Source organism: Artemia sp. Qi Xiang Cuo, chromosome 1 (genome assembly GCF_049724085.1).
Source record: "Artemia sp. Qi Xiang Cuo chromosome 1, ASM4972408v1, whole genome shotgun sequence".
NCBI lineage: Eukaryota > Metazoa > Arthropoda > Branchiopoda > Anostraca > Artemiidae > Artemia > Artemia sp. Qi Xiang Cuo.
This window is the reverse complement of record NC_142794.1, coordinates 48,649,549-48,671,450: the sequence shown is the minus strand read 5'-3', so window position 1 is coordinate 48,671,450 and position 21,902 is coordinate 48,649,549. Positions and strand designations below refer to the sequence as shown.

Sequence of the window (21,902 nt, the reverse complement as noted above, 5' to 3'; positions counted from 1 at the left end):
ATTTTAGTTTTAACGTTTTGATCTTAAAGCTTCTTTTAATTTTTAAGTTTTAGCTTTAAAAGTTTTTTCTAAGGTTTTGTTTTTGTAAAAATAAAATACTTCATTGAGGTTAGTTTTAATGTTTAAATCTCTGAAGTTAGGTTAGTTTGCGCTAGGTTGACGTGGCACGCCGCGTCAACCTAACGTTAACTAACTTAACTTAAAAAGTTTCAACCTAGCGTAAACTAACATATCTTAAAAGTTTTAAACCGTAAAACCTTGTGGGAATTTTCTTGAAAGACTGTGATTTAAAACGTTAAAAATAAAAGATAAAATTGTAGAAAAAAACTTGAATTTTAGGACTAAAATATTAAAATTAATACTTTAAAACTAGAACTTTAAAACTAAAACTTCAACTAGAAAATTAAATCATTAAAACTAAAAATTTAAAACTAAACAATAAAACCCTCAAAGAAATAACTTTTTAAGACTATTACACTAAAATTAAAAATTTTTAAACTCAAATTTAAAACCCGAAACTTCAAATAAAAACTTTAAGAGTAAAACTTCAAAACTAAAAAAAGAACTTTCAAAACTAAAACCTTTAAATTAATAAGAACTTTAAGACCTAAACTTTAAAACTAACATTTTAAAACTAAAGCTTCTATAACTAACTTTAAAATTGAAACTTTGAAAAAGTAAAGCAAAAAAACTATAACTAAGACCTTAAAACTAAAACTACAAAACAAAAACTTCAAAATAAAGTTTTCAACCAAACTTTCAAGCCAGAAAAAGAACAAAAACATTAAAACTAAAATTTTAAAGGTAAAACCTTAAAACCGAAAACTTAAAAAAATTTATTCCTTTAAAAATAAAACTTTTAAAACTAAAACGTTAAACTATAACTCACTAAATCCAAAAAAATAAATTGAAAATGTTAAATAAAAAAAAGAATTTTAAGGCCTAAACTTTAAAACCCGTAATTTAAAGCTTTTAAAACTAAACTTTTAGCACTGAAACTTTTGGAAAAACTTTCAAAGCTAAAGCTTGTAAAAAAAAATGAGACCTTAATTTTAAAACTGATAATTTGAATCAAAAAACTGCGACTAAAACCTTGAAACCAATACTTTTGAAACTGCAACCTTTAAAATTAAAAATTTAAAACTATAATTTTATAACTAAACTTTTAAAATATAACTTAGAAGCAAAAGTTTAATACTAATAATTAAAAACTATAAAAGTAAAATAATAAAGTTAAGACTATAAAACGAAAACCTTAAAATCATAAACTTTTAATAGCTATTATTTTAAAACTAATAACTTTTAAAACTAAATCTTTAAATTTGGAACTCTAAAAGTAAAATCATAGATAAAAACATTTAAAGTTAAAACTTAGAACTTGAAAGGAGCTTTAAGATCTAAATTTTAAAAGCAAAATCTTTAAAACTTTAAACTTTAAAATACCATCTTCTAAAAGTAAAACTCAAAAAAAGATCTAAACTTTAAATCTGATAATTTGAAACCAAAAACTTTATGTCTAAGACTTTAAAAGTAAAACTTTAAAACAAAACCTTTCAAACTAAAATTTTAAAACTTTATGCTTAAAACTTTCCAAAAAATTCTTTTTTTAAGCTACCTTTTAAATTAAGAGAAAATAAAACGTAGAATTAAAAACTGATAGTTTAAAGCTTAAATTTTAACACTAAACTTTAGCAAGGAAACTTTAAAATAAAAACTTTAAAACGGACAATTTAATATTAAAACTTCTAAAACTAAATTTAAAATTAAAAGTTTTTAAACCGAAAATTTAATGCAAAACAACTAATCGTAAAACCTTTAAATTAAAACTGCAAAACCAAAACTTCAATATAAAATTTTATAATAAAAATTTTAAAGCCTGAAAAAAAAACATTAAAACTAAAACTTTAAAGGTAAAACCTTAAAACTGAAAACTTTTAAAAACTGTTGCTTTAAAAATAAAACTTTTGAAACTCAAACTTTACAACTATAACTCAAATGAAATTTTAAAAAAATTAAATTTAAATTTTTTAATTAAAAAAAATACGGCCTGAACTTTAAAACCGATAATTTATACTTTTTGAAACTTTTACTGCTGTAACTTTTGGAAAAACTGTCAAAGCTTAAATTTGTAAAAAAAATTAAGATCTAAACTTTAAAACTGATAATTAGAATCCAAAAATTTTGTAAATAAAACCTTGAAACCCAAACTTTTAAAACTAAAACCTTTAAAACTAGAAATTTAAAACAAAAATTGTAGAACTAAACTTTAAAACTAAGACTTCAAAATAAAATTTTAGAACTAATACATAAGAACTTGAAACGTAAAACAATTAAGACGAAAACGAAATCTTAAAAAACGAAGACTTTAAAACGAAAACCTTAAAACCAAATTTTTTTTTAACTATTACTTTAAAACTAAAAATTGTTTAACTAGAACTACAAATTTAAAGCTTTATTTAGAACGAAAACTTTAAAATTGAAAGAGACCTTATTTAAACTTTAAAACCAAAATTTTTAAAATAATGCAAAAGATATTCGTAAAACCTTAAAACTAAAACTGGAAAACCAAAACAACAAAGAGCACTATAGCGTCTGTTTACCAATCAAATGAGCCCCTTCTGAAGTTTATATGACCACGCTTTCTATAAGAAACCTTTTATGTCCCCAGGGCATAACTTACAACCCTTGCCCTGAGGGCTGGTTTTTTTTATCATCAAAAACATAATTTCCAGACCTTTCTGATGCGCTGAACAAAATGGCTATCTCAAAATTTGGAGTTTAGGTATTTGGCGAAACTATGAGCATAGGGGAGGGCATTTGCCCTCTGATCACTTTCTACTAAAACATGGAACTAGTCCTCTCAATTTCCAATCGAATGAGCCCTTTTTGAAACTTCTACGACAAAACTTTCTATAAGAACCTTATATACCCCCTTATATTATATTCTTATTGGGGAGGGTGGTCATCCTCAAAGACATAAATTCCAGACCTTTCAACTACATTGAACAAAATGGTCATATCAAAATGCTGATCAGGTGTGTTTGGGAAAATGATGCGCATGGGGCGGGGATGTTTCTCCCACTGATTACTTTCGACTACTGAAAAGGACATTAGACCTCTCAATTTCCAATCCAATGACCCTTTTTTAATTTTTTTTTCGACAACACTTTCTATAAAAACATTATATGCCCTCGGGGCATAACTTACAATCTTAGCACTGAGGGCTGTGGGGGGGTGTCATTTAAACTCCTCCTAAACACTCCCTAAAAATTTCACCTTAAGACCCTTTATGTCATAGGTTATAATAACTGTAGTGGTAGTAATAATTGTACACACATAGGATCTTCTCGCCTACTTGGAATCCGTCACAACCTATCCTTAAAAGTCTAGCTTCACCATGTAAGCCGTTCTTGAGATATTAGTTTGCCACCTTTTTGAAAATCTACTTATTCATAGCTCACTTTGAATTGTCTCACTTTCAACGTAAATGTTCCTTGGAAGCTTCACATTAATACCCTTAACCTCTGTAGTAGAAATAGTTTTGGTAACAGTAGTAGCATTAGTAGCAGTATGCGCATTGCATCTTCGTTTTTCTTCAACATTCCCTTCAACAAACGCTGAGAGTTTCAACTTAGTATCATCAACCGTCCTGAAGCATTGCTGATACGTCCTCTTGAAAGTGTAAGGAGGCCTTATTTTTGGGTAATTTTGGTAACTAAATTTCAGTAAAAGTTGGAATCCCCTTTGATCCAACAGATCAGAAATAAACCGACTATTTCAAATTAGTTAAATTTGAATACAACTTTGTATAATACACTTTGTGTAACTAGTCATAAATCTTGTAGTGATAATTCTTTGTTTAAGTATCGAACGACTTTTGAACACATAATACATAGTTGAATACCCGAATTAGACCATTTTTGTATAAAACAAGGAGGAATGTCCTAAAGTGTTACAACATTTCAAGCTAAAATCAAGGGCTCGAAATACTGAAAAAACTACTTTATAACAAAAAGGTTGGTAATTGGCTAAAAGAATGGGGGAAGGTCGCTAAGCGAATCAAGTACCAAATTGAATAAAATGTACGGATAAGAGAAAATAGGGATTATCTTGTGAGGAGAGGAGGCTAGAAGGCAACTTTAGGTAAGTAATGTTTTTAACTAATTATGGCAAGTACCTGCCTTGTCTCAATTTCTTTATATATAAAGTTAAAATAATAATATTAAACCTTTTCGTCACTTTGACTAAGCCGAGAAATCCTATTTCTGTGTTGAATTAAGTTGTCAATTAAATTTCCTTAGAGAATAACACTGATATAAAGTAATTAACTTCTGAGATACTTCCGTCCCTTGGGATAAATCAAGATCCTATTTGAATTAGTTTAATACTTACATTTTAGCCACTTGGAGTTAAATTGGAGTCAGGGTGAAAATCCCCCTTTGAGGGTTGCCAATAGATTTATAAAAAGTTTTGAATCTAACTGATAGTGAAGTAATCTTGAGGTCCTTTGTGATTAAGTAAAGGATGCGTAATCTAATTAAAATTTATTAGAAGCGGAATTACCCACATAAATAACTAAGGACTCTTATTAGATCTTATTCTATTTTTGGTTATTGGGTTCATAGTTCCTGAAGTATATTTCACTTAGTCAAATCTTGAGCCATTTAGACAAAAGACAGCATTTTAAAGGTTAAAATAAGCTAAAATCAATTTATTCCCAGAAACTCAAATTTGTGGAAGAAGCTTCGATTAACCGAAGGTGTGAGAGGGGAAAACCCTAACCAAGAAGTCCACGTTAGGAGAGTCTTGGCACTTCCCTTTTTTAGCCTAGTGTCCCTTGGAACTTAGCCTGACATTTCTAAAAATCTTACACCCAGAAAATTAGAACTGTCAGACAATAACATTACTTACCTCCTTGTTAATTCTTCTGACGTGTATACGGATGAGGACCCTGTTCACCTTTTAGTCATTCTTTCGTTTCTTTAACCCCGTACCGACTGTTTATACAAAGGTGGCGTCAATGATTATATATACAGGTTAGGGAAAAGGGGAATAATATTGTCAAACTACGAATTTCAAGTCCTTTCTGTCTAGATATATTCAATTAAGTGTTTTCTTTGCTGAAGTTAAAGCTTATCAAAAGTCCAAGGAACCCTAATCAATTTTACAAGATATAACAATAGTATATCTTTTTTTGTGTTAAGGTAATAAATTGGTACTAATTAAGTACGGTTATTCCTAGTTTGGCTCCCCTGAGGAGCGAAAAGTTGAACCAAAGGATTTTAATACCCCAGAACTCAATCCTTGACTAGCTACTCAAGCGTAACTCCTTCAATTAAAAGTATTCGATAGAACTGAACTAAAATTAGCCATTTTTTCGATGGATCACCTGTGTACCAGAAGAACAAACACCCACATAAAAAGATTAACTAACCCTGAAGAGAGATATTTGGAAGAGTTTATGGAATTACAAAGTTTCTCCTTTTTTTTTATTTGATTTAATAACAAGTTTAGTTGTCACTGGATTTTTGAGTACCGATTCTTACCAAACACTTTAGTTTTTTTCACGCTACCACTTTTGGTCCTAAATAGTAGGGCAATTTTACAAATGGTGTCTGCGGTACTCAGGCTCGGTACAACTTTCGTTTAATGGGGGTGAGAATTAATAAAAAATATAAATTTTGGTCAAATTTAGTACTCTGTTCCTCCCAAGAAGGCGTGTGTTCAGTTGTCTGGCGGTTGTTTTCTGGCTTATTAGTGACAAAAAGGTTTTAACAGTGTTCATTTTAGTAGTAAGTTTTAACCGCGTTCATTTGAATATTAATTTGAAACAGTATTAGTTTGAATAATAATATTGACAGTGTTTATTATTATAGATTTTTTTTTTCCTTCTTTCTTACGAGTATTCGTCTGTAGCTTAACGTTTTTTGTACACTAGGTATTTTGAAAGTAGGATCGAACCTTATTGCTGAGCGAAATTGGTCTACTAATCTTGACGAGTAAATAGCACTATTAGAGAATAAAGTCCCAATTCATTTCTTTGGAATAAGTAACGAAGAAATGAAAAGATTCCAACTAGAAGACCCTGAAATTAAGGTGGCAATCAGGGAAATAATGGAATTAGTAAATACACTCTTAAGCTTAAAATCTCCCTAAGATGCTTATAGAAAAAATGAGAAGTTTAAGGAGGGTATAAATGAACAGTCTAGCCAGACTGGGTTGACGAGGCCCTGTAAGGGATATGAGTTTGTTTAGTTAGCTTAAGCATTCCCTGGGATAACAAAACATCAGAAATAAGTTCAGAAATAAGACTAATGGAGATGATCTACCTTCTATGAGAGGGAACAGGCCTGGCAGGGAGATATGCTTGACCTCCGGATCTATTCCTAGCAAACTGGGTGAGGTCAGTGTAGGAAGAGTCAGTCCAAAAACGTGTGGAACTGAAGACGGGACAGTTTTAGAGGGGAGTGAAATTGAATCCTGTGTAAGACAAGTTCTGGCGGTGAAAGTTGCAAAGACCAGGACTATGGAAGGAGTCACTGGCACATATAGTTCGGCTGGGTCCGAAACGCCCACGGATCTAGACATCGAGAGGAGTGAACCGCAAAGAGAAAGACAAGTTCGAGCGGTGGAACTTGAGAAGACCCACACTCAGGAAGGGGTTACTGGCAGAGATAATTGGGATGGGTCTGGAATACCGACAGATCTAGACGCCAGAAGGGTCAATTTAAGGTCATTTTACGAAGGAAAACTAGTTAATGGAGTCATCCATTTCACACATTCAGGTCTTTTTTTCTGGGGGCCCAAATGAGAGCTGTCAAGACCCTAAATAAATTAAGACAATGTGGTGTCTTTGAAAATATTTACTGCCAGATTTAAGAGGTAGTAAAGAATCATTAACTCTGTTTGAAAAGAAATAAAGTTAGTGTTAATTACCCCACTTTTAGAGATAATATTTTCCCTTGTGACCTCTTTCATGTTCGGTCAATTGATACCACAGGAAAATTGCAAATTAGCGTGAATGTTGACCTATGCACATTGGCAGAAATATAGTAGTAGTACCATCTAAGGAAAATTGATGGGTGTAAAACGCATTGCCGGTAGGATTTAGAATATTGTTCAAATAAAAAGACACTGCTCATTGGATTTTAAATATTGTTGAAATTAAAACAAACTATCCATATGATAATATCCGCAAAATACAGGATAAGAATTATAGAAATTATACAAGAGATTCTTTGTAATGTACCCATAAACTAACTTAAACTAGTAATAATTTGTGACAAAGGAAAATAATTAGTAACAAAGGAGATGAGTTCAGAAGTTTCAAAAGGTTAAAAATTTCATAACTCGTATTTTTTTTTTCAAATAGAGAACGGGCACAGACTTTTTTTTGTATTGTAGAATATATTCGTTATTTGCCTTTGGGTTTTTAAGTCTTCCATTGTTACTAGACCTTTTGGCACCTTTAAATACTCTTTCAAGCATTCACCTATAATTTAAAAAAATGTCTCTAATATCGTAATCAAAGTACAGTTATAACTGTCAATATAGAAGAAGAGTTATGACTGAGCCATCGTTTTACTTGATGACGCCATGCTTGAATTACACAAGCCAAAAAAATGAAACGTCTGAAGCATAGTTTAAAAGGCTTATATTAAGACCAAGTTATGCTCAAGTATTTTTTTAATAACTTTTACCAGATTCAGGAGAAAACACTAAAACGTTCTACTAAATTTCGGTAGACGAAATTGAATATTTCGTCCATTTAGTAGTAGTATAAGGAGAAATTGAGTTACAATGGACCTTAAAAATTTGTGTTCCATTTTTATTCTTTTTAAAACAAAATTATGCTAAGATTTTAAGTGGTGGAGATTTTAAGGTGGCCTTTTTTTTATGTAATTTTGGTAGCTCAATTTCGGTAAAAGTTTGAATCCCCTTCTCCAATAGATCAGAAATAAAGCGACCAGTCCTAAGTCTTGTAGTGACATATCTTTGTTTAAGTATCGAAAGATTTTTGAACCCATAATAAATAGTTGAATACCCAATTTAGACCAGTTTTGTACAAAACAAAGAGGAATGTCCTAAAGTGTTACAACATTTTAAGTTAGAATCAAGGCTTCGAAATACTGGAAAAAACTACTTTTTAACAAAAATGTTGGTGATTGGCTAAAAGAACGGGGGAAGGTCGCTAAGCGAATCAAGTACCAAATTGAATAAAATTTACGGATCACAGAAAATTGGGGTTATCTTGTGAGGAGAGGAGGCTAGAAAGGACCTTTTGGTAAGTAGCCTTTTTAAATAATTATGGCAAGTACCTGCCTTGTCTCAATTACTTTAAAAAGCATAGTTAAAATTATAATATTAAACCTCTTCGTCACTTTTGATTAAAGGCGAGAAAATTCAATTTATGTGTTCAATTAAGTTGTCAATTAAATTTCATTTGAGAATAGCACTGAAATAAAGTAATAAACTTCTGAGATACTTCTGTCGCTTGAGCTAAATCAAGGTCCTGTTTGAATTAATTTATTACTTACATTTGAGCCACTTGAATTTAAATTGGAGTCAGGGCGAAAATCCCCCTTTGAGGGTTGCCGAATAGAATAATAAAGGGTTTTGAATCTAACTGATGGTGAGGTAACCTTGAGGTACTTCGTGATTAATTAAAGGATGCGTAATTTAATTAAAATTTATTAGAAGCGGAATTACCCACATAAATAACTAAGGACTCTTATTAGATCTTATTCTATTTTTGGTTATTGGGTTCATAGATCCTGTAGTATATTTCACTTAATCAAAGCTTGAGCCATTTAGACAAAAGACAGCATTTTAAAGGTTAAAATAAGCTAAAATCAATTTCCTTTCAGAAACTCAAATTTGTGGAAGAAGCTTCGATTAACCGAAGGTATAAGAGGGGAGAAAACCCTAACCAGGAAGTCAACGTTAGGAGAGCCTTAGAACTTCTCTTTTTTCCAGTGCCCCTGGAGCTTAGCCTGGCATTTATAAAAATCTCACACCCAGAAAATTGGAACTATCAGACAATAACATTATTTACCTCCTTTTCAATTCTTCTGACGTGTCTACGGATGAGGACCCTATTCCCCTTTTAGTCATTCTTTCATTTCGTTACCCCCGTACCGACTGTTTATACAAAGGTGGCCTTGATGCTTATACAGATAGGTTAGGGAAAAAGGGAATAATATTCTCTAACTAAGAATTTCAAGTCCTTTATGTCTAGATATATTCAATTAAGAGTTTTCCCTGCTGAAGTTAAAGCTTATCAAAAGTCCAAGGAATACTAATCTCTTTTACAAGATATAAAAAAAAGACATCTTGGTTTGTGTCAAGGTAATAAATTGGTACTAATCAAGTACGGTTATTCCTAGTTTGGCCCACCTGAGGAGCCAAAATTTGAACTAAAGGATTTGAATACCTCAGAACTAAAGCCTTGACTAGCTATTCAAATGTAACTCCTTCAATTAGAAGTATTCGATATCCCTAAACTAAAATAATTCCCTTTTTTTCGTGGATGACCTGTGGACCAGAAGAACAAACACCCACATAACAAGATTAGCTAACCCTAAAGAGATCTATTTGGAAGGGTTTATGAAATTACGACGTTCCCTCCTTACGTTCTGTTTCAGACACCACCATGAAATGCCTACAAGGTTTAAGGTTTTAGGCGTTATTATTAATACCATATTTACACAGCATATTAAATCTCCTGACAGAGAACACTCGACAGAATCAAAAAACTCGACAGAGTCAGTATCTACCCATGATCATCAAGGCACAGGATGGGGCTGATTGCCCTCTCCAGTCATTTTCAACTCTTAAAAGGTTAACTTTCAGTTTTCACTTGATTTAGCCCACTCCCTTCTGCCAAAATATTTAGGATTGCTCCTTCCTTGTGAAACGATCGTAAAGAAAACACATTGCCTCATGAAAAAAGAAATACATATATATGCTTAATGATCCTTAGCAGTTCTCTCATTCGCAAGGAAATTGGAGCTTATTATTTGTTATTTTCTAAGGAGAGGTATTAGAAAGTAAGCCAATAGGAAGGAAATAAACTATTATAACAAGACGAACCTAATTCCTTTTGCGATGCTGATCAATAGCTCTTGATGATATCATCATAAAAGTAATATCAAGTTCCTGAACAGCAAATCCATTCATCATTTTGAAAATTTGAAGTTCTGCAGTGTTACTGTGCGTCTAATTGCTATTTCTTCATTTGTAATTCATACTGAGAATTAGCCGAGAAGGATAATATCAGATTTCCCAAGATCATATTTCATTTGGTGAGCGTCTGGGATTCATACTTTCTTCGTTTATTTGGTTAAAAGTTAGCTGTGAGCATCCTTTCCACTACGACTTTATCAATATAGTTTTGCTAGAAAAATCTAAACTGAGGTTACAGCTGCTACTTGGTGCAATAATTGGGAATCACAGAGAATAATGGACTAACCATTTATGCAGACAAGTCAGTGAAGATATCCGTCACAAATTAACACCTTCTTCTTCATCAGAAGAATAGGAATTTAGAGCAGGTCAAGGAGCTCATGTAACTGGGTGGCTTATTTTAAATATGGTGGCGAAATGAGGACCAAAATAAAACACAGTTTATCTGAAGTCCTCAATAGATTAAAGCCCGTTTTGATGAGTAGAAAAATAATCCCTACGACTAAAGCTATGTTTGTTTAGTAGCAATGTACTCTAAGCATTTTCCTATGCTATTAAGCGCTGGAATATGAGCCAGCAGCTCGAAAAGACGATTTTCTCATTTTTAAATATATGCTTGAAAATATAAGCTGGCACCAAATTTCATAATAGAACTGGCCTGCTGGTTATTAACGTTCATCTAAAAAATAGGAGAATGATTTGTTTTGGAAACATTTTTTTTCTGTGTAACAAAGCAGCCTTTCCTTTACTTGTCATAATAGAATACCAGACTGCGAAAGAAAATAAGATTGTCCAACTAATACCTTAGGGCAAACTCTAGACCGATATCTTAAGGTGAAAGAGACATTTTTAGCACCGAAATGTGAAGACGTCACCACTCTGGCAGAATTTTAGAACGATTGGAGAGGTTTCATCAACATCCTATGTGTCATTATTGGTTCTGGAGAGAATTGAGGTTTTATGGTATCTACTATACTCTAAACATCTTTAACTGCTAAAAGAATTAGAGCTTACCCAAATTTTCATGAGCAGTAACAATACCCAGGGTAAAAAATGATGTGGGCACAATATGTTTTTTTTGTTTTTCTGGCCAAGGTCCTTCGTATAGAATGAGTTGCTGTAGAAACTTTGAAAGGGACTATTCCCATTGGATATTCAAAGTTCTAGTTTTTTTTTTAAGAGTAAAACGTGATTGGAGGGCAGCCAGGACTCCCACGCCCATCATTTACTTAAACACATCCAATTGAAGTTTTGAGAGATAGCCATTTTATTTCAAATAGTCCAAAGGTCATATAACAACGTTTTCAGGGTTTAAAAAGTAAACCAGAGCCTGGGGACAAGGATTGTAATTTATGCTCTGTGGGCATATAAGGCACTTATGGAAGAGTCAAAAGTCCTTTTTGACTCTTCCCTTTTAAGAAACGAAAGTGACGGAGGACAATGAGAATATAGCTTTGGCTATATTCTTATTATGAGCTTTGGCTGCCACCAAAGCTCATAATAAGAATAGCCTGCCTGTTATTACTGTTGTTCTAAAAAATAGAGGTAAGATGGGTTTGGGAAACCTTTTTTTGTGTATCAAAGCAGCATTTCTTTGACTGGTCTTAATTGAATACTTGATTACAAAAGGAAGTGAAATTGCCCAAGTAATAACTTAAGGCAAATTTGTGACTGATAATTAAAAACCAAAGAGACCTTTTTAGCACCGAAACGTGAAGAAATCAACACTGTGGCACAGTTAAAGAACGATCGGAGACGGTTTGATAAACATCCTATGCGTCATTAACGGTTCTGGAAAGAATCAAAGTAGAAAATATCTACTAAACTGTAAATATCTTTAAGTGCTGAAAGGATTGGAGCTTACCCAAATTTTCATGAGCAGTAACACTACCCAGTTGACCTTAATCAAGAAATATAACTTTAAAACAACACATGCAAAATTTTCTTAATGCTAATCGACAGCTTTTCCATTCAACCGAAAGGATGGTCTAATTAAAATAGTGTTGCTCGTTACAAACCGATTAGAAAAAATGTATCGCAAAAAATCACTAACTAGAAATATTCTTTACTCGCACCTTGGATTTACTTAAAAAGTCTAGTGAATTTAACTCAATGGTTGTCTAGTTGAGAATATTTCTTACCTGCAGTTCTCACTTACCGCAACAGTTGGCTTGAAAGGGAAGCCGGCTGAGCAAGACACCTCGCAATTGCGACCTAGGTAAAAGTTGAGTTAAATTCAAAGCAGAACATCGTCTGGCTAGTTTTTCGGTAAATATCTAGGTGGCGCAATAACTTAGCTAGTATGAAAATGAAATCATCATTTGATGCTTTTTTTATTCTCTTTCATAATTCAAAAATCGCTTCTGGGGCTAATTGCGTCTTGAGCACTAAAATGGGCCCCAAAGGTATTTTATTTTTGTAACCACACAAAGAAGTTATCAACACTAGTTAATTTATTGAAAAGTGTAAAAACATATCACTAGTTTAAAAATAACAGTAATATATGCCCAAACTACTTTTTTATAACAATTTAAACTTCATTTATTAGGCAATTAAAATATAAAACGTTTTCCTACCGTTTTAAGTTTTTCGAATACCGTAGACAAAAATAGCGCTGAATTGTGCGATTCGAAACTTTGCCGTCAACAATTCAGGGTATATATTTGCTCATTAGTGGGTGGGTAAATTTCATGGTGAATTTGCAGTTGGCCATATAATTTAGCTAGGATGAAAGTGAAAACATCATTTGATTTTTTATGCTCTTTCATTATTCATATAAAATACCTTTGGGGCCCCTTTAAGGGCTCAAGATGCAATTAGCCCCAGAAGCGATTCTTGAATTATGAAAGAGCATAAAAATATGAAGGTCTAAATCGGGTCATAACTTTCCCAAATTTTCGTTGATAATTTTCCCAAATTTCGTTGATTATTTTCCTAAATTTTTCACATGTTTTTAAAAAATTTGGGAAAATAATCAACGAAATTTGGGAAACTTATCAACAGAAATTTGGGAAAAATTATCAGTGAAAAAATGGTAACAGTGGTCCAAATCGGGTCAAAACGTTATACAGTTACGTGGTGACATACCTTTCAAGAATTGTGAAGTAGACAAAACCCATCTCCTTTGTCACGATCATTAATTGCGTGAATTTTGAATGCTTTTGAATGCTCTTTTTACAATTTATTAGATTATCTCTGAAATACTCTTTTTAAATAGGCTAAATCAAGTCCAAGATTGTGATTCTGTTGTTCCTGTTTAGGAAAGATAAATCTTGGTAAAAATAATTGTGTGAGTACTGGGGGTCTTATCCTATAGCCTTGGGATATATCTGGTCCCATAAGGGAAGGGGGATAGGTAATAATTGTGATAAATTATAGCCTAAATGCCTAGCACATGGGTTTAGATAATTAGGACTAGGCTAAGGTGTAAATGTATAAGCAGTCCATTACACAAGGAGACATGCTAATAAAGCAATTCTTACTTTATGATATGCAAAATGATCCTAGTTAACATAGCCTATTTTCAAGGAGGAGAATTAAAATCAAGTAGGCAATTTTGCAGGCATCAAGACAAGGCTAATTACAGAAAAAGTCAAGACAGACACTCCAAGTTATTGAAAGGCAAATCTGGGATAAGCCCATTTTAGGATTGTGTAAAAATGATGTCATTTCATTTGTTGATAGATAAGTCTATCATCCATCCAAAGGTCATTCCTAGGGTGGAACTAAGGTAGATTAGTCATAGAATTAAGGGATGAAAGATTAGGCTAGATTGATGTTAGGTTGTCATGTGACAGACAATGTCCACTAGAATTGTAAATAAAATCTGGGACTGATTTTGGTTAGACTTAAAAGCAGCAAACAAGTGAAACCTAAGCCTAATCAGCTTGGCCACTTGTGGTCTAAAGCTGAAATACCATGTCAATATATTGATGTAGCCTATAACCAACAAGTCCCCTGGAATTGCAGGCCAATGGTGAAACCTATAGTTTCCCAAGTGTTTGGTTGAATACATTTTGCATGATATGCAAAATGATCCTAGTTAACATATTTGGTACAAGTGCATTACACATACACTTTTATGTACTAATGACAGACAAAACCCATCAGACTGGTTATTTTAAGAGACCACTGGAATGCAAAGAGTAGTTTTCATTGTGTTTTCAATATTTAAACTGTTCTTTTTTGTGGTTTAGGGGAGGAAAAAGGTACCTAGGTTAGGTTATGCATTTGATATATGCTATGCTTTTCAAATGTTGATTATAACTACTTTCAAAAAATAATTCCAACCAGCAAAATCAGAAAACCTTTGGTTAAAATTCTGGTTGGAGCTACTTTTTGTTATCTTAGAAAGAAGTTAGATAAGGAAAATAAACACTTCCTGGATGGATGTATAGACAAAATTATGTCATAGTGAAGTATTTTGAAATACCTACCTCTACTCCTTCTCAATCTAGTGGGCAATGGTATCTCTCTCCCTAGCTAGCTGAAATATTTTTAAGGTCTAAATTTCACAGCCTTAGGTAAATTTCTTGTTGTTTTGTAATTCCAAGCATTCGCATATTACCTTAATTCGCACTTCGGAGCAAATTAAGGTCCATACTGGATCTGTTGTGCTCCGGGTCAAATGATGGCAAAAATTCGTCACGGTGTTAGGGCCCAGTGACACGCCATAGGAGAGGTCTGCTGGAGAGATGCAATTTAAGCCCACTCGGTAGCGGTGGCCACGAGGTTGGTATGGCCCGTAAAGACCATTCTCAGTGGTATAGAGCTGACACCGCCTCACAACAGCAACTTCGGATTGAGTATGCGAGATGGTTGGGTATGATAAGCAGCATCAGCCTCCTAGCAAGACACTTATTATGATAAAGTTGGCATCAGTCAGTAGTTGAGTGGGACGGACAGTCCCACTCATATTTCCATGGCTTGTTATTCCATTCCATGTCAAGTCTGGACTTGAAGGACGCAGCCGTAGGTGCAGTCGCCGTCTCAGCTTGAAGGCTATTCCAATCGTTGACAAAACGCTTAGAGAAGAAGTGTTGCCGTGTTTATGTTTTAACAAAACGTTTTGACAGCTTATGTGAGTGTCCTCTTGTCTGGTGCTGACTTGAATGTTTGGTAAAGAGGGGGTTATTTGGTTGTGCGTTATACTTGTAGGTCAGCATCATATCACCACGGCGGCGTCTGAAGACAAGTGTTGGCAGCTGCATGCGTTCCAGTCTCTTGTTGTATGGGAGATCTCGTAGGCCAGCTATGCATTTCGTGGCACGTCTCTGAACTCCTTCGATTAGACTGGTGTCATTCTTATAAGAAGGGGAGGTGAGACACGTACCAAAATCCAAAAACGGGTCTAACTATAGCCTTATAGAGCCTTAGAAAGACTGTACGGGAGCAGCTGGTTATAGTGCATTTGAGGAGACCAAGGCTTGAATTTGCTTTTGAAACTGCTTGTTGCCAGTGGCCGTGGAACTTCAGTTGTTCATCTATCAGCACTCCTAGATCTCTTTCTTCGGGACTTGTCTTTAGTACTAAGCTAGCCAGTGAATTGGGATCGGACATGCTATACTGGTGATGGAGGTTGTTGCTTCCAAAGTGAAGGACACTGCACTTTGATGTGTTGAATTCAAGTAGCCAGTCTTGTGCCCACATTTGGATTTTATGAAGGCCATACTGCAGACTTTGTTGGTTTGCAGGCCCAAACAGCTTGGAGTCATCGGCATAGAGAGTGATGTTGTTTTCTGTTCTGTTCATCATATCATTGATGTATATAAGGAATAGGGTAGGGCCCAAGACAGTACCTTGGGGGACTCCGCTTACAACATCACATGGTTCGGAGAAGACCTTATCGCCATTATTTGTGAAGAGTCAAACCTGCTGACTCTGACCAGTCAGAAAGTCCATGATCCAATTGACCACGTCCAAGTGGGTACCTGCTGCTGAAAGTTTCAATCTGAGACGGTTGTGTGGTACCTTGTCGAAAGCCTTGGCTAGGTCCAGTAAAATCAGGTCCACAGGGGTTCCTTTCTCCAGGTAATCTGTTATGGTGCTGTATGTCTCAAGGAGATTGGTCTCAACCGATTTTCCTGGCAGAAATCCATGCTGGTCGGGGGAAAGTATATTATTATTACGGAGATGTGTCAAAATATCAGCATTCACCATCCGCTCAAGGGTTTTTGCAACCACTGAGGTTAGACTGATGGGTCTGTAGTTTTTGGCTTTGGTGCGGTCACCTTTCTTGAATATTGGGGTGACATGGGTCAGCTTCCAGTCTTTGGGTACCTTTTTTTGAGTCAAGCGACAGTTGGAATATATTGCATAGTGGTTGTGCAATTTCTTTGGCAAGCTCCTTCAATAGTCTTGGGTGCAAATTATCAGGACCCGCGGACTTATTGACGTCTAGTGCTTCAAGTCGCTTTTGGACGACAGGGGGGGGAGAGTAGAATAGGTGGCAGTGGGGTAGGGATGTCGTATGGTGGACTATGAGGAAGAGGACCATCTGGTTCATTGGTGAAAACCGACGCAAACTGCCTGTTGAGGAGTTTGGTGATGTCCTTTAAGTTGGTCAATTCCTTGCTATCATCTGTACTGAGTGCTTTTACTGACCGTCTGCTATGGTCCTTACTTGATACATACTTCCAGAACTTCATTGGGTTTTTCTTACTATCATCTGCTAGCTTGGACTCGTACCGTACGTAAAGTTGTTTGGTTAGGCTTCTTAGCTTGTTTCGAGCTTTCGCAAACTTTTGGTAGTGTTCTTTTGTGCCTTCTTTATTGTACTTTCTCCAGTATCGTCCCTTCCTGTTTCTTTTCTTATATATATCAGGGGTCATGAAAGGCAGCATTTTGGGCTTCGGCGTGAGTTTTAATAACATGTGTTTTTTTTGAAGTGTAAGTAGCTCGTCCTTTAGGTTAGCCCATTGTTGGTCGACGTCCCCTTGAAGTAAAGGTGACCAAACTACGCCTTCCAGCTCTTTTCTGATCGCCCCGTAGTCTACATAAGTTTTCTTTATGTAATAATTTTTTATCTTACGAAACGACACATTCACTTCTAGGATTATATGATCGCTCTTTCCTACAGGAGGTAAGTAATTTTTGTTCTGAAGCTTGTCTTTATCCTGTAAGAACACTAGGTCCAGTAGAGTCGGTCTCTGGAAGAGACTGCCTCTAGTAGCTTGTTCGACAATCTGGTAGAGATTAAGGTTGTGAAGGCAGTCTGTGAATAGATTCGTGCTTCTGCTTCTGTTCGTAAGTAAAGGTATATACGGATATCCATCCTTCCATATGAGGTCAGGGAAGTTGAAATCACCAGCTATAAAAAGGTTCCCCGTGTAATTCATAGTTGCTTTATGCAGCATTGTTGCTATTGTCCGCTCGGTTTCTTGGCAATCAGAGGCAGATGGGCTTCTGTAAATACAGCCTACTCTGGTTATTACTCCACCGCTGTCATCACATAGGTCGAACCATACAGATTCAACAAATTGTGAGTTACCTGGGAGACATAATGATTGTATACTATAACATGTCTTGAATAGCGCCAACAGACCACGCCTGCATTCTGAAGACTGTAGGTTTGACATGACACCATACCCTGGAATCTTAACATGCGAAACTTTGGGCCTGTTTCTACTGAACTTGGGACAAACATCGGTCAATAGGATCAGATCATAATTTTTGGAATAAATCACGGATTTCAGCTCGTTCAATTTGTTAGGAAGTTGGTCGACGTTAGTAATTAGAGCATAAAAATCTGTACTTACTCGTTTTTGGTGTTGCTTACTCCGTTTGTTGGTCCTGTTGCCCGGTTGATCCAAGTCCTCATCTGTTTTGCCTAAAGTGGTTGCTGGTGCCTTCGAGTTAGAAGTGTAGTAGCGTCTAGAGCGTGTTTTGGTTTCCAATGAGCTTTCACTAGTCATGGATGAGAGTCTTTCCATAGAAAAAGCACTAACATGTTCGGTACCACCCATATTTACATTATTTACATAGTTCACAACTTGGAAATCTGCATTGGTTTCGGAGGAGAGACTTCTCCTCCGCTTTTCGCGTTTTTTGACACAATACGAAGGTCACGGATTGCGAGGTTTTTTTCACCACCAGCTATTCTGTCCTTAAGCTCTGCAACAAGTGCTTTATATCTCTCTCGATCTTGTTTCGATTGATCATGGCGGAACTGTACTGCTCCTTTCCTTGAGAGAGACTCTTTCAAGATCTGTTTTTTAATTTGAAAGGATGACACAGTAAACAAAAGGGGCGGTGCCGTATTCCGGGTTGGATTGCTAGCCTGTATATTCTGCTTTAGGCGACGGACATTAGTTAAGGGACCGCAATTGATTCCGTACTCGGTTGATAAAAACTGCTTGAGAGCGTTAGTGTCATCAATGGAAGTGTCAATACCGTATACAACAATTCCTGAAATAAAACCTTTTGACAACCCATGTATACATAACAAGTTTTGATTTAGTTCAACATTCTTCTCACCATTTCCTGAAAGACCCATTTTAATGCCCTTTGTATTTTGGGAAAGTAGAAGTCAAACATGCATACCTTTTCTGAATAACATATAATATATGTAAACAATGAACAAATTGCATTACTTACAGCCCTTTACCTGAGACCTTGGGATGGGGGTGGAGGGGGGGGGGTGACATCCCCAAATGCATAATTACTCTACCTTTCAACAATGCTGATAAAAATTGATGTCTCAAAGTTTTGTTTGGATTTTTGTTTTGGGTGTGGGGGTGGGGGGGGCTGATTGTTCTTAAAAAGGGCACTATAAATTCCATTTTCAAATCAAATGAGATCAATCTGAATTTCATATGACCACCCATTCCATTAAAACCTTATATGCCCCCAGGATATAACTTAAAGCCCTTGCCCCAGGGTTCTGGAGCAAAAAGGGCACTGGAATTTCTGATTACCAATCCAATGAGCCCCCTCTGAAGTTTAAACAGCCACTCTTTCTGTAGAAAAACTTATGACATAACTTACAAATATTGTCCAGAGCGCTGTGGGGGGGGGGTGTCATCCTCAAAGACATTTTTTCCAGACACTATGTTGAACAAAATGGCTATCTCAAAATTTTGATTGGATGTGTTTGGGGAACTGTTGGGCATGGGAGGTGGTTCATTGCACTCCAATTGCTTTCTACTATAAAAAATGGCACTAGCCCTTTCAATTTCAAATTGAATGAGCCCTTTTTGAAGTTTCTATGACAATTTCATTGATACAAAGTGCCCTGGTAAAGAAAAATTAATATATAATACATTGTGCCAACATTGTTCTTTGTTTAGGTTGCACTATTGTGCTACCTATGATTTCTCACCATTGGAGATGGCCCATGTTGAGTAGCATGCGTGCATACTACTAAAGAATAAATCATACCATTTAGCTCAAAACATAAGATAATCTTTGAAAATTGTGTGAATACCCATTTCCTAATTATATTCACGTTTATGCTGATGTTGCTGTTAAACATTCAAAAGCTGGTGCAGCTGCTTGTATCCTGGACCTAAACTTTAATGTTTTGTTCCTCTTACAAGTAATTATTCAGTACTTTCTGCTGAATTGTGTGTAGTACAACTTGCATTAGATTCTTTCAGTGGTCTGTTAGATACTTTATTTGGGTTAGACTCTTTAATACGTCTTCAAGGAACATCCTGTTCCTGTCAAAATCTCTTTTAATCAATTCATCTTTTAAGTCATCTTTATTTATTTTTTCAATTCTTTTATGAAATAAAAGAATTGATGATTTTGCAAGTAAGAACAGATGATTTTGCAAGTAAGGCTTTTTGAAACCATTAACAATCACATGTTTGATATGCGAATATTTTATAGTTTTGTACTGTACTGTAGGAACTTTGTGCTGACATTTATTATTATATTCAGTAACAGCATTGGATTCTCAATTGTATGATATGTTTAATTTTTAGATATCTTGTACCTGATCCATTGTAAAAAGGTTCATATGAATCCCACCATTGAGCTTGCTGGAATAAAAGCCTACAATCTAGCATCATCTAGCCTCTATGACTAGGCTCTGTACATTGAGTTGTTGCTCAAGGGTAATTGTTACTCTAAGAGTGATTCTCTTAAACTTCAGTTTATTTTTCCATTTTTTAAATTAGCTACTGTCACTGGCCATTCTCTGTAGTTTCTGCAGCCGCAACAAAATAAAATTGGATGGTGATAAACACAATTATGTGGTTTCAGTTGATTCACGTTTGTTCTATTTTTATATTTTTTTTTTTTTTTGCTTGTTTTTGTATGTTTTGAAAACTAAATTGGTATCACTTCTTTTCTAAGCAAGAACTTCTTTGGGTCCACAGTTCCTTTTTACATTTGTTACCATGACTAAAATAAGGACAAGACACCAATCTTATCTTCTCTCAAGTATTCTTTGAATCCAAATGATCAACAGTGAAACTTTAATTTTCCTGAGAATTTAATTGATCCCAAAAAATAGAGAATTTAAAATTTAACTGAATTTATAATTCTAAAACTTTAATTAAAATTAATTTACTTGCACTACCTTATACCTATTTTACAAGTCATTTATGTCCCCTCCCTTCATTACAGTACTCAGAAAAAACAATTTTTATGTACACTATACTATTATTTTTCCTTCAATGGCATTGAAACATAAATTAAAGGGGAATGTCAAGAGTGTGAAATTGGACTTTACAGTTCCTACTGGTGGTGCTGATCTCTGTTTTCTAGCCCTTCAGCAAGGAACTGCAATGTGAGGGGGGGGGGCAGCCATCCTTTGATTTTGCAAACCCTTCTACCTTTCCCAGTTGAGTTTTAACTGCAAGTATGCTGACCTTTTCTTCATCATCAAAGGTTGCAAATTGTTTAGATTTTACTGTATCTTGTTCTTCATACTTCATTTGATTTTTCTAGACTGTTGAGTTTAAACTGTTGATATATATATTTATATATATATATATATATATATATATATATATATATATATATATATATATATATATATATATATATATATATATATATATATATATATATATATATATATATTTCTCTAGTGTTTAATGTTTAATGCTCTTATTGGTAAGAAATCTACATCTCTATCACTCATAAAATATATAAGCCACAAGTATTTGCTCTCATGTTAGCAGCTTTCACATGAAAGATTCTAAGGGCTTTAGGCTGTCAGATGAGCAAGATTGGTGTCTTAGTATAACTTTTTGAATCTTAATTGAATAAAAACATCTATTTTTATATATGGTAGCATAAACATTCAATTAATCAGTTTTTCCACTTACAGATGAACATCTTGATTTGATAACAAATCAATTGGGATCTGAACATCCTTCTTGGGGCAGGCGAATGATATTGGGCTATGTTGAAAGCAAAGATTTAAGAGTGCCAGCAGAAAGAATCAGGCAAAGCATGTTGAGGACACAGCCGCAACTTGTAGCAGATCGTGAGCATAGACGTCTTTCTAGGCGTGTGTATAATGTACCTCATGCTCTCAGCTTGTGTCATATTGATGGCAACTACAAACTTATTGAGCAGGTACGGTATTATTGTGGCACTATCATAGAAGATTTTCCATCACATGACTCTCAGAGTGGTTACAACTCCTCCACTAAGTAATGTTAATATTTTCCTAATCTACTTATTCCAGGGAATCTAACATCACTTTTTTCCAATATACCTTAACCACCTACACAAAAGGTGTCCTTGGGCTCTACGTACCC

The 21,902-nt window shown here is 34.7% G+C and overlaps 1 protein-coding gene across 1 annotated transcript; it reads right to left on the bottom strand.

Moving 5' to 3' along the window:
- Window positions 1-16,589: 16,589 nt before the first annotated feature.
- On the bottom strand, window positions 16,590-18,149 carry LOC148956420 (uncharacterized). Its single transcript, XM_089090764.1, has one exon. The coding sequence runs from the start codon at window positions 18,147-18,149 to the stop codon at window positions 16,590-16,592; it is 1,560 nt and encodes a 519-aa protein (XP_088946890.1).
- Between the last annotated feature and the right edge of the window lie 3,753 nt (window positions 18,150-21,902).